Source organism: Hyla sarda, chromosome 4 (assembly GCF_029499605.1).
Source record: "Hyla sarda isolate aHylSar1 chromosome 4, aHylSar1.hap1, whole genome shotgun sequence".
NCBI lineage: Eukaryota > Metazoa > Chordata > Amphibia > Anura > Hylidae > Hyla > Hyla sarda.
In genome coordinates, this window is record NC_079192.1 from 265539400 (window position 1) to 265553108 (window position 13709).

Consider the following 13709-nt stretch of genomic DNA (forward strand, 5'->3'; position numbering starts at 1 on the left):
CGCAAAAAATTTGCCCTCACAGATCCCTGAATACGGAAAAATAAGAGAGTTAGAGGTGGTCAAAATAGGGCAATTTTAAACGTACTGATTTTTATGAAAAAAGTTTGAGATTTTTTAAAAGCAGTACAATAATAGAAATGTATGTAACCATGGATATAGTTTTAATCACATTGACCCAGAGAATAAAGAAAACATGTAATTTTTACCGTAAAGTGTACAGTGTGAAAACGAGACGCCCCAAATTTGCACAATTATGATTTTTGTTTAAATTCCCTTTCACAAAAAATATTTTTTGGCTTTACCATTCATTTTATGGTAAAATTAGTGATGTCCTTACAAAGTGCAACTGGTCACGCAAAAAACAAGCCCTTATGGGTCTGTGAATGGAAATATAAAAGAGTTATGGATTTTAACAGGCGAGGAGGAAAAAACAAAAACGCAAAAGTAAAATTGGCTGTGTCCTTATGGTCAAAATGGGCTGAGTCCTTAAGGGGTCAAATATGTGTGAGATTACTTAGATCATGAGAAGCAATAAAGGCACCCAAGCTCCAAGACTAAACATCAGAGCTTTATAAAAATAAATATGCAATTATATTCCTTCAGATTTCCAATAACTGAACTTAAGTCAGTAATAAACTGTAATAATCTCAGAGGGGGGGGATATACAAAACACTAAAACATTTTCAACATTTTGTTGTTAAGGTTTGTTTAAAAATTTTCTGTTTAATGGAAAGTGTCTTTCCATTAAAAATAGATAGCCTTTTCTTGTTGTCTCCCTTTTATCCCTACAATACTTTTGGTAACAAAATACCTCCCTCCATTTTTTTTTACATAGTAATAATAGCACAAATTTTAAAGCTCCCCATAGTTGTCCTCTGTCTTGTTCATAGCCTCATACATTCTTATGAATTCCATTCTTTAAAGTCGTGGCTTATACAAGTACTGTACTTTTAATATAGCATTGAAACCATAAAAATAAATCAGTACAATTAGATACAGTGAGCTACATTGATAAGAAATATTTAACTTACTTGCAGTCCTTTCTGAAATACTTTATGGCCCATAAAATTAGCCAGCATTCGAATTAAAGCTGCTCCCTGTGGATAAAATAGATCAGTTAGTATTTCAGACCCAGTGATGATAATTCAAGTCCATTGTCTAATAAAAATGCAAACAGAACTGGCTGAATTCCAAATAATATATTCAATAGATCACCTTCAATGTTGCACCATGTGGCCATATTTGTGTACAGCACTGCTGTGTGTGGCATACATGTTGTTGGGTTAGTGTTACTTTTTCATCGTATTGCTTATATATATATATATATATATATATATATATATATATATATAATTTAAGTCTAGCTTTATAAAGATATATCTGCTTCTTAAGACTAGTGGAAGTAATGCTCTTACTGAATAAGGTTACCCAAATGACAGGAAACTAAATCAAATACAAAATATTTTTACAGGAGATATTTACATTTTACACATTGAAGGAATGGAGCAACTTTGTTTTTTTTTTTGTTTTTTTTTTGGGGGGGGGGGGAAAGGGTTTCACTATCAATGTCTACCTAAAGACACGTATGAGGATTTTGCACTGATCTGCCAGGAAGGAGACAGGTAAGGACCCTTCGCCTGTCCTCTGACATGAGCATCCCGATAACCTCCACTGAGCTAAATGCACTTGGTTTTCAGCATTTTTGATGCTGCAATCAACTTTGATTGTGACGTCTAAAGAGTTAATGCCAGGCTTCAGTCTGATCAGTGATGTACAGAATTAGCCACATGCTTTAAAGGGGTACTCCGCCCCTAGACATCTAATCCCCTATACAAGGATAAGGGATAAGATGTCTGATTGCGTGGGTCCCACCGCTGGGGACCCCCACAATCTCTCCTGCAGCATGTAGTCATCTGCAGCATGGTACGGAAGTTTGCTCCGTGCTTGATGACTCACAATACAGGGGATTGGCAGTTTGTGATGTCACGGCCTCGTCTCCTCATGACATCATGCCCCACCCCTTAATGCAAGGGAGGAGTTAATGCATGTGATTGAAATAAAGAAAAGAGAATTTAATAAAATAGTTAAAAAAAATGATGGAAGTAGCAAAAAAAAAAAAAAAAAAAAAAAGTGGAGGAAAAATTTGTAATAGATAAAACAGATGAAAATAGAGAAAAAATGGGGGAAAAAAATGAAGAAAAGTTAGAAATCTACCTAAAGGAGAAAAGTAGGAAAACAGCTAACTTTAAAGAGCAACAAAGATTTATGGAAACAGGGAAACCTAACAAAAGATTATTGGCATTAATCAACAATCAACAAGGGAATACAAGGATCCATGCTAGGAAAAATAAGAAAGGGGAAATAAAAAGTAATATCAAGGATATTATTCAGAAATTTTAACGTTATTTTGAATTATTATACAGATCAGAATCCGAATTCAATCAGGAAGAATTGGAAGAGTATTTAGACAGAATTGAACTGCCCACAGTTCCGAAGGAGAAACAAGAGACACTCAACAGTCCATTAACGGTCAGTGAGCTATATGAGGCCCTAAAAAAGATTTGAGAAGATTTGGGGAGATTATTATACCAGCATTGGTGAGAGTTATAAATAGCTCTTTGAGAACTGGGGTATTGCCAAGCTCAATGAGTGGGGCCAATATAATGTTATTGTTAAAAGGGGGCAGAAAAGAGGAGGAAATAGACTCGTATACACTAATATCATTTTTGAATACTGATATTAAAATAATAGCAAAGGCCTTGGCTAATAGAATACAGAAAATAATATCAAGGATTGGTAAATAAGGATCAGTGTGGGTTTATACCCGGAAGAACAACAAAACACAATATCCATGGAGTACTCACGAACATTCAGTTGAGCGAGGGGGGGGGGGAATCCCTCTCCATCCTGTCTTTGGACCCTGTGAAAGCATTTGACAGGGTGGAGTGTTCTTTTCTCAGGGGTGTATTAGGAAAATATTGACTGGGAAGAGATTTGATTAAAACAATTAAGATGATGTACTCAGAAGCTAGGGGGAAGATAGTTCTGGATGACAGGAGTTCGAAAGGATACTGGAGAGGTATTAGACAGGGTTGTCCCCTCTCCCCCCCCCCCCCCCCCCGCTTTTTGCAATGGTCATAGAACCATTGGCGGGTAAGATAAGGCAAGATGCTTTAATAAAGAGATTTGGAGCAGGGGGGAGATTACAATGTATGCAGAAGATATCTTATTATTCTTGGAGGACCATAATAAATTTTTGTCAAGAGTGATGGAAATTATAAATAATTATGGTAGATTTTCTGGACTGGCAATTAATTGGCCAAAATCTATAATCATGCCTCTGGGAGAAGATAGTATAGTGCAGACATTTGGATTAAGGGTAATAAATAAGGGAGACAATTTTAAATATTTAGGACTACATTAATCAAGCAAATAGGGAATTATCATCAGATAAATACATTAAAATTAATTAAGGAAATGGAAAAGAAAGTGAAAATATGGAATGATTTAAACTTATCAAAAGCAAAAAAGATAATATTAATTAAGTCAGTGCTGATGGAGAAGATTTTCTATGTGTTCAGATCAGCACCGATTTGGTGTGAGACAAAACTGTTTAAAAATTGTTCTCAATTTTCAACTCGTTGATATGGGGTAGGAAAAGAACAAGAATTAAATTGGAATTTTTAAGTCAAACGAAGGAGAATTGGGGACTCGATCTTCCGGACATATATAGGTATTTTCTGGTGGGACAAATTTATTTTTTGATAGAATTAAAAAAAAAAAATGTTTTTTGAATTCCTATTATCTAATAATGGTGGGATGCCTATGGACATTTTTCAATTATTGGAATCAGGGAAGCTAGAGGAGGGGAAATGGAGGAACGTTCCGATGGTTAAAAGTTTGATTAAAACATGGAAGTTTCTTAGGAAAGAATTGGAGATAAAAGGGATTATGGATGAGGCATTATTGTTGGATAACTTAAACATTTAAGAAAGTAGTGTATTGGGAAATGTAAGCTCATTTAGAGTTAAGGGAGGTTTGAGGATAAAGGATGTTTGGGAGATGGGCAAGTTTAAGAGCTGGACAGTATAAAAAGAAGAATTTAAATTAAAGGAGGGTGGTTGGTTGGAATATACTAGTATTAAGGGAGCTTTTCTCAAATTCATAAGCAGAGGAGGAGCTATATATTCAACATATTCTGAGATAGTGGTTAAAATAATGAGAGGGAAAATTAAAAAAAAAGACATACTTCATATGTGTATAAAACTTTGGCCATGTGAACTAAAAATAAATGAGATCAGAAAAGCTTCCAACAATGACAGGTAGAAATTGAGCCAATAAGGGAAATAAAGTGGGATAATGTACATAAAAATATGAATATGGTTTCCCCAAATTTTAACTATAGGATCACGCAATTCAATATTGTGTATAGACTTTACTATACGCCTTATTTTTTGGAAAGGATAGATATAAGAAGAAAAAGCAATTGTAATAGATGCAACATAGAGAAGGCAGATCAGTTACATATTTTTTGGAATTGTTCAGAGATTGTTAGTTATTGGAGAGAAGTATATGGTAAAATTAAGGAAATAACGGGTGTATGCATGAAATTTTGCCCTGAGGTGGCAATTTTGGGACATGATTCAAATTTAATAGCCAGCAAAAAAAATAAAAAAATAAAAGAAGTTGCTTAACCCCTTAAGGACTCAGCCCATTTTGGCCCTTAAGGACTCAGACAATTTAATTTTTACGTTTTCATTTTTTCCTCCTCGCCTTCTAAAAATCATAACTCTTTTATGTTTTCATCCACAGACTAGTATGAGGGCTTGTTTTTTGCGCGACCAGTTTTCCTTTGTAATGACATAACTCATTATATCATAAAATGTATGGCGCAACCATAAAACACTATTTTTGTGGGGAAATTAAAACGAAAACCGCAATTTTGCTAATTTTGGAAGGTTTCGTTTTCACGCCGTACAATTTATGGTAAAAATGACATGTGTTCTTTATTCTGAAGGTCAATACGATTAAAATGATACCCATTATTACATACTTTTATATTATTGTTGCGCTTAAAAAAAATCACAAACTTTTTAACCAAATTAGTACGTTTATAATCCCTTTATTTTGATGACCTATAACTTTTTTATTTTTTCGTATAAGTGGCGGTATGGGGGCTCATTTTTTGCTCCATGATCTGTACTTTTTTTTATACCAAATTTGCATATAAAAAACTTTTAATACATTTTTTATAATTTTTTTTTAAATAAAATGTATTAAAAAAGTAGGAATTTTGGACTTTTTTTTTTTTCCGTTCACGCCGTTAACCGTACGGGATCATTAACATTTTATTTTAATAGTTAGGACATTTACGCACGCGGCGATACCAAATATGTCTATAAAAAAAAATGTTTACGCTTTTTGGGGGTAAAATAGGAAAAAACGGACGTTTTACTTTTTTATTGGGGGAGGGGATTTTTCACTTTTTTTTTACTTTTACTTTTACATTTTTTTACATTTTTTTTTACACTTAAATAGTCCCCATAGGGGACTATTCATAGCAATACCATGATTGCTAATACTGATCTGTTCTATGTATAGGACATAGAACAGATAAGTATTATCGTCGATCTTCTGCTCTGGTCTGCTCGATCACAGACCAGAGCAGGAGACGCCGGGAGCCGCACGGAGGAAGGAGAGGGGACCTCCGTGCGGCGTTATGAATGATCGGATCCCCGCAGCAGCGCTGCGGGCGATCCGATCGTTCATTTAAATCGCGCACTGCCGCAGATGCTGGGATCTGTATTGATCCCGGCACCTGAGGGGTTAATGGCGGACGCCCGCGAGATCGCGGGCGTCGGCCATTGCCGGCGGGTCCCTGGCTGCGATCAGCAGCCGGGATCAGCCGCGCATGACACGGGCATCGCTGCGATGCCCGCGGTTATGCTTAGGACGTAAATGTACGTCCTGGTGCGTTAAGTACCACCGCACCAGGACGTACATTTACATCCTGCATCCTTAAGGGGTTAAAGGGGTTATCCACCATAAGGTGATTTTAGTACGTACCTGGCAGGCAGTAATGGACATGCTTAGGAAGGATCTGCGCTTGTCTTGGGGCTAAATGGCTATGTCATGAGATTACCATAACAATGTGGTTAGCTTTTTGTGAACTTGTATTACCAGCTTGACATATGTTTTTTTGACTACAAATCCCACAATGCCGTTTTCCTCCCTTTCACACATCAGCCACCCCACCCATTGAAACAAAAGACCTGTGGTTTTCAATCAGGGTGCCTACAGCTGTTGCATAAGTTGCAGATTGATCCCTCCACCCATTGAAGCAGAGAGGCTCCCTAGTCCCGCTGTCATCAGCTGACTAGTGAGTCAGGTCTTGGCCGCATTGCAAGCTGGGAAAAATCTGAGACAACAGTCATTTTGTATGCTGGTAAAAATAAATAGTGGGGTGAAAATCACAGAAGAATTGTGAGAAAACCGTCACACATAGGTACAGACACTATATTATGAACTACACTAACTTTACAGCCCCTGTAGCATAGTCAAATAAAAAATAAATCCTGGAATACCCCTTTAAGAATGCAGTTTTATGCTAGTTTGATGATTGTCAAGAAATGGATATCCCCTAGAAGTCCTAACTGCATTGAATGGTACAATTCTATGAGGAGGGTAGAAGGTTATTTTGGGGAGGGTGAAGAGAGGGACAGATAAAGAGGACCCCCTTTTTTATGTGAGGGGGCAAGGGGTGTAAGGAACTGCAAAATAAAGGGGTATTTATTAATATTACAAAGTAGGGACAAGAGAAGTGAGGAGGCACTCATGGTTTCAAGAAGCAGCAGGTTTTTAAACTATGAGAATCAGGCAGCGGGAGGGGAAATAAGGACACTGGGGGTAAGGGGGTAGAATAAGGATAAGCACACTGGGGCCAATTAAATATTATAAATATGCATGGGGCATACATTTGGGGGTTAAAGTAGTAGTTTAATAACCCAGCCGGGAGCCCTGAATGGCTCCTTGGAGCCGGCCATGCAAAGCTCCCGGCGGGGGATTTCAAAATGAAAGTATATACATCGCAGGGGAGCGTAGCATGCCGTCAGCTCCCCTGCTTTATAACTGCTGATCGCATCGATTCTCAGAAGTGAGACCTGGTGCGATCAATCCCTTATCCCTTGTGCTACTACTCCCAACATGGAACAGACTCTGTTCCATGATGAGGGTAGTAGTACAATCGCTAATGTAGCCTTCCCAGCCACCGGCAGACTGTCACAGCTGGGACAACTACTACTCCCATCATGGAAATGAGTCTGTTCCATGATGGGAGTAGTAGTAGTCCCTCAGCACTGCAGGAGTCTGCCGATGTCACCTCTTCTGAGCATGCTCAGAAGTAATAACGGATATTATAATTTGCCATTGACTTCAATGTTAAAATTTTAACAGCCGTCATTGCAACGTTATTTTTGAAGAAAGATAAATTTGTGCAGGTGATGTTTTTTTTTCCATCACAAATAACGTTCGTTATTCATGACGGGCTATAATGGGTGATAACGGATATTCAAAAAATCCCATAGACATGAACGAGATTTTGTAACGGCCGTTTAAGGGTTTTCTAGCGGAAGTTTATAGCGGATTTTTTAACGGAGAAAAAGTATAGTGTGAAAGCAGCCATAGAAGCAATTAAAATAGATTACTGCACTTTGCAGTCACATGGGTTAATAGAGTTTATAAGGGGACCAATCCCCCAATGAAACCCTTTGAATGTTCTGTAAAATCTTAGGGAAGGAAACCTCCTTAAAAATACAAGATGCCATGAAGGGAAGGTGGGAGAGGGATATTGGGATGATATCAGTAGGATGTTGGACCCAGCATTTAGGAAATGTAATGGATTACTCCCCGAATATGATGCACTGTATGGTACAATGCAAAATAATTTCTCAGATTATATTATTTACCAAGAGATTGAATCCCTTAAAGACAGAGGGTTTTTCAGTTTTAGCATTTTCGTTTTTTCTTTATCACCTTCTAAAAATATTAACACTTTCAATTTTGCACCTAAAAATCCATATGATGGCTTATTTTTTGCGCCAACAATTCTACTTTGTAATGACATCAGTCATTTTACCCCAAAATTTACAGCGAAATGGAAAAAAAATCATTGTGCGACAAAATGGAAGAAAAAATGCCATTTTGTAAATTTTGGGGGCTTGCGTTTCTACGGAGTACATTCTTCGGTAAAATTGACACACTATCTTTATTCTGTAGGTCCATATGGTTAAAATGATACCCTACTTATATAGGTTTGATTTTGTATTACTTCTGAAAAAAAATCATAACTACATGCAGGAAAGTATACGTTTTAAATTGTCCTATTCTTTTTTATTTCTCCATGTATGAGGTGGTATGAGGACTCATTTTGATCTGAAGTTTTTATCCGTACCATTTTTGTTTTGATCAGACTTTTTGATCGCTTTTTATGAATTTTTTTCATGGTATAAAAAGTGACCAAAAATACGCTATTTTGGACTTTGGAATTTTTTGGCGTGTACGCCACTGACGATGCGGTTTAATTAACGATATACGCACGTGGCGATACCACATATGTTTATTTTTATTTACACAGTTTTGTTTTTTTTTTATTGGGAAAAGGGGGTTGATTCAAACTTTTATTAGGGAAGGGGTTAAATGATCTTTATTAACTTTTTTTTTCACTTTTTTTTGCAATGTCATAGCCCCCTTAGAAGTCCTAGAAGCCGATGGAGCTGATGTCCGGCATTAGCCACGGGTCCTGGTTGCTTATAGCAACCAGGACCCACCGGGTATGATGCGTGCTCACCTGCTGGGCGCACGTCATACATCAGGAGAAGCTTATGGACGTTCATAAACGTCCATATGCCTTAAGGGGTTAACACATATAGGGGAACATTTATCACTGTTGCTTTGGTAAGCAAGTTCTGAAGCCATTGTTGTTGTTTTTTTTTTTCTTTAGTTTTGCTTATATGCTACATATTTATCATACTATCACAGGGAGTTGATTAATTTGGAGCTCATAAGGAAAACACAAAAGTCGCAGTTGAGACTTTTGTGAGACTTTTTTGGGACTTTTTAGATTTGCTCACGATTGGGAGTTTTGTACTTCAGGTCAGACCTGGAGTAGACTTCAGACTATTTTTTGCCTACCTGCGACATACACACTTCAGAAATACCTGACCACTGCAAAGGGAAAGCTGAAAATTGCTTAGGTAAGGCTGTTTGCCACTTTTTGCTTACCCACACAATTCACACAAAAAAATGCTTAGTTGCATGTGTGACTTTTTGTGCATCTGGAATAAGCAAAAAGAAAAAAAAGGCTCTTAATACCTTAATAAATGTCTCCCATAGAGTATAGAGGGAATTTACAGTGTCCAGCAATTGCTATGTTGTCACATGTACTGGCACTGTTGACAATTACTGGTACTAGAAACAGGGAGGGGCCCCATGACTGTTTCTTCTAATCCTTAAAGAAAATCCACAGTCATGTTACTGTAGTTTAGCTATTTTGTTATCAGTATACACTATACATGAACATACTTCATATACTTCACTTGTCAAGGAGGACAGCAGAAAACCTGTTCAAGGACAGACACTTATACAAGTATAAGAACATGTTCATTTATAAAGTCAATGTATATACACATGCATGTATCACATGTCAGTGTATATTCATTGATCAGCTATGACATTAAAACCAGCTGGTCTGCTGCATGTCACCAAAACAGCTCTGACGCATCACGGCATAGATTTCACAAGACCTCTGTGAATGCCCTTGGCTTCATTTCTGACCTGCTTTCTCCTTTTAGAACACATAAGGAATCTCTTATGTTTTTTGTTGACAACAACCAAAGTTGGCTACTAGAGATGAGCGAACTTCTCGGCTCGGCAGTTGATGACTTATCCTGCATACATTAGTTCAGCTTTCAGGTGCTCCGGAGGGCTGGAAAAGGTGGATACAGTCCTAGGAAAGAGTCTCCTAGGACTGTATCCACCTTTTCCAGCCCACGGGAGCACCTGAAAGCTGAACTTATTAATGCAGGATAAGCTATCAACTGCCGAGCCGAGAAGTTTGTGACAAATCAAATTTACTGTAAATTCGCTCATCTCTATTGGCTACCTGAGTTTTCTTCTTTTTTTTTTCAAAACTGTTTTAAAAAAATCATAGATATCCCAAAAATTTTTTAATACTGACAACTTAAAGGAAAACGGTCATCCTGTTCACCCACTCTAAACACAATACACTGGTTTATAGTGTGGGTGACCAGGAGACTGATGCAGGGTCTCTGACTAAGATATATATCTGCAGCCCTGGAGCGGTGTTCCTCTGAAGGTCTGCTGTGAAATTGCTCAAAGGAGGCGGGCCATGAGAAATCTCAATAGGTGCAAGCACTCAAGTGACCAGTGCCTGTGAATATTCAAATTTACCCCACGGGCCCACCTCCAGTGCGCAATTCACTGAAGAAAGAAGCAGACCTTCAGAGGGACACCGCTCCGTGCTGCAGGTACGTATCTTAGTCAGAGACCCTGCATCGATCTCCTGTTCACTCACACTATAACCCAGTGTATTGGGTTTAGTGTGGGTGAATAGGATGACTGTCTTCCTTTAATTGTAATGATAATTATTAATAAATGTTAACATCGAATTGTGATATGGAAATGTTAGCAGCTTACTGTGACTTGCGAAAGGATGGTGCTTACAATCACAATAACCTACTTAACCCCTCCCCCTCAGCTTTAAAAAATTGAAAGACACACAGACAGTTCTTCTGTAACACCCCCCTCCCCTCAAATATTGCAGTCTACTGTAAATCCATTCTTCTCTATGTATACTTATACACAGCTATGTTAGTGTTTCCCACTCAGGTTTCCTCCAGCTAATACAAAACTACAACTCCTTGCATGCCCAGACAGTCAAAGGCTGTCCGGACATGCTAGGAGTTGTAGTTTTAAATAGCTGGAGGAACTCTGGATGGGAAACACTGACAAAGGCTCTGTACCCTGGCGGGAAAACACTCATAATTTTCCATTATTTTTTTGCTTTTTGTTTGTTATTTACTGTCTTCTTTACATATGTCAACTTGGCTTTTTTAAGTCTGTTTTCTGGAAGATTTGCAGCACATTGTTTAACATGTACAGTACCACACCTTATCATATTATATTATAATAATGAGAACAATTACAGCAAAATTACAAGTTTCTTGTACAGTACTGTATACGCTCTGTCAGCTTCTATTATTTAATGAGTCTTCATTCTGTCAAATTATAGTACGTGGTAGACAGTGTTCATATTCTCATCTTTCTCAATTGACTGCAAAGTCATTGCAGCGCAGCCTCTTTAACTAACATTAATCCCTACAGACAATTCTGTTTGGTATAACTAACTTTAGTGTTAACAAAATTCTTTCATTGCAAACACTTTAGCAGGCTGAGCTCTGAACCATACTTAACCCCTTAAGGACATAGTGTTTTTCTGTTTTTGCACTTTCGTTTTTTCCTCCTTACCTTTTAAGAATCATAACCCTTTTAATTTTACACCTTAAAATCCATATGATGGCTTATTTTTTTGCACCACCAATTCTACTTTATAATGACATTAGTCATTTTATCCAAAAATCTACGGTGAAAGGGAAAAAATAATAATTGTGTGACAAAATGGAAGAAAAGACGCCATTTTGTAACATTTGAGGGCTTCCGTTTCTACGCAGTACATTTTTTTCGGTAAAAATTACACCTTATCTTTATTCTGTAGGTCCATATGATTAAGATGATACCCTACTTATATAGGTTTGATTTTGTATTACTTTTGAAAAAATTACAGGCAGGAAAATTTATACGTTTATAATTGTCCTCTTCTGACCCCTATAACTTTTTTAGTTTTCCACATATAGGGCGGTATGAAGGCTAATGTTTTGCGTCATGTTCTAGAGTTTTTATCGATACCATCCTTGTTTTTTGATCGCTTTTTATTCACTTTTTTATTGTATAAAAAGTGACCAAAATATGCTATTTTGGACTTTGAAATTTGTTTGCGCATACGCCATTGACCGCGCGGTTTAATTAATGATATAGTTCAGACATTTAAGCATGCGGCAATACCACATGTTTATTTTTATTTACACAGTTTTTTATGGGAAAAGGGGGGTATTCAAACTTTTATTAGGGAAAGGGTTAAATCATTTTTATTAACTTTTTTTTCACTTTTTTTTTGCAATGTTATAGCCCTCATAGGGGACTATAGCCCCCATAGGGGACTATAGCATGCAGTACATTGATTCAATACACTGATCAATGCCATTTCATTGTAATGCATTGATCAGTGTTATCTGCAGTTCATTGCTCAAGCCTGATTTTAAGGCTTGGAGCAATCAATCGCAGATCGGATGCACAGGAGGCAGGTAAGACACCCTTCTGATGTGTCCTAACTAATCGGGACATCGCAATGTTACCGCGATTGTCCAGATCAGCCAACTGAGCTGCCGGGAAGTTTTCACTTTCACTTTAGATGCAATGATCAACTTTGAGAGTTAATGCTGGACTTTGAGAGTTAATGCTGGACATCTGCCTTAACGGTGATGTCTGGCATTAGCCATGGGTCCTGACTGCTGATAGCAGCCGTGACCCTGCGGGTATGATGCAAGCTCAGCTCCTGAGCTCACTTCATAACCCTCCCGTGCCGCAGCACTGTTTATAAAAGGCGTTTTGTGGCAAGGGGTTAAAGGGGTACTCCGGTAGAAAAAAAATCTTTTTTAAACCAACTGGTGCCAGAAAGTTAAACAGATTTGTAACTTATGCGTAGAAAAATATTGCCCGGACCTTCCAAGGTAGTGTAATCAATTGGATATAGAATATTGATAACTGGGTTGTACTCCAATGATAATTCAAGATATTTTTTTATTTAAAATGTATTCTAATACAGTGCATTACTCCTCACAGGGCCTGTGTGAGAAGAACACATATAATAAATATACAAATTCAGACAATCTTAAAATATACATATAATGAACAAATAATTAAAATATAGCACTGGCATATGAAATAGCTCTATATAGACATATTGATCTTATATCCTTGCAGTATTGGAATGATGCGATATATTTCTTAAGTGTCCTTTTATATATAACAGTTATATATCAAGTTAAATACTGTGTTACCGGTCCTGTGATGGAATGGATGATTTGGCTCTGACAGCTCTCGCTGAGGCAATTAGAATTGTTCCTGTGCCTAGATATAGGAACTGCAGTCGGCGGTCTCAGATGGTGCTGTGGCTTTAGCTCGCAGGGTCCAGATGTATCGCGGTGGTGGTCATCACAGGCTGGTGGCACTGGTAGGCACCGATGGTATATTTGCCGGGAGACCGAGCGCTGGCATGCGCTTGTGATGTCGGTTTCCTCACCGCTGGACTTAGAAGAAGCCGGAGACCGCACGCTGAGTAGATGGAACTCGCCTCGTGTAGATGGCGTGTGACGTCAGCTGAGCCGGAGTTGGACAGGTAAAATCAGGACCGGACACTAGTCTGAATCGACTAATACGTAGAGAGTCCAAAGTAAGTGATCAGCTTACTCCGTGGGTGATGGACACAGTTCATAAAGAGCATATGTGCCAGTGAGAAAGACTAGACGCGTTTCAGGGTTCTCAAATACGACCTTTTCCTCAGTAGTCATGTGCTC

At 37.9% G+C, this 13709-nt stretch overlaps 1 protein-coding gene across 1 annotated transcript in view; it reads right to left on the reverse strand.

Annotated features, from left to right (window-relative positions):
- TRHDE (thyrotropin releasing hormone degrading enzyme) overlaps positions 1–13709 on the reverse strand; it is a 670942-nt gene that overhangs the window by 234671 nt on the left and 422562 nt on the right. Inside the window, exon 7 of the mRNA XM_056574110.1 lies at positions 1032–1097. Coding sequence (XP_056430085.1) covers positions 1032–1097 — 66 coding nt within the window. The remainder of the gene's footprint in view (positions 1–1031; positions 1098–13709) is intronic.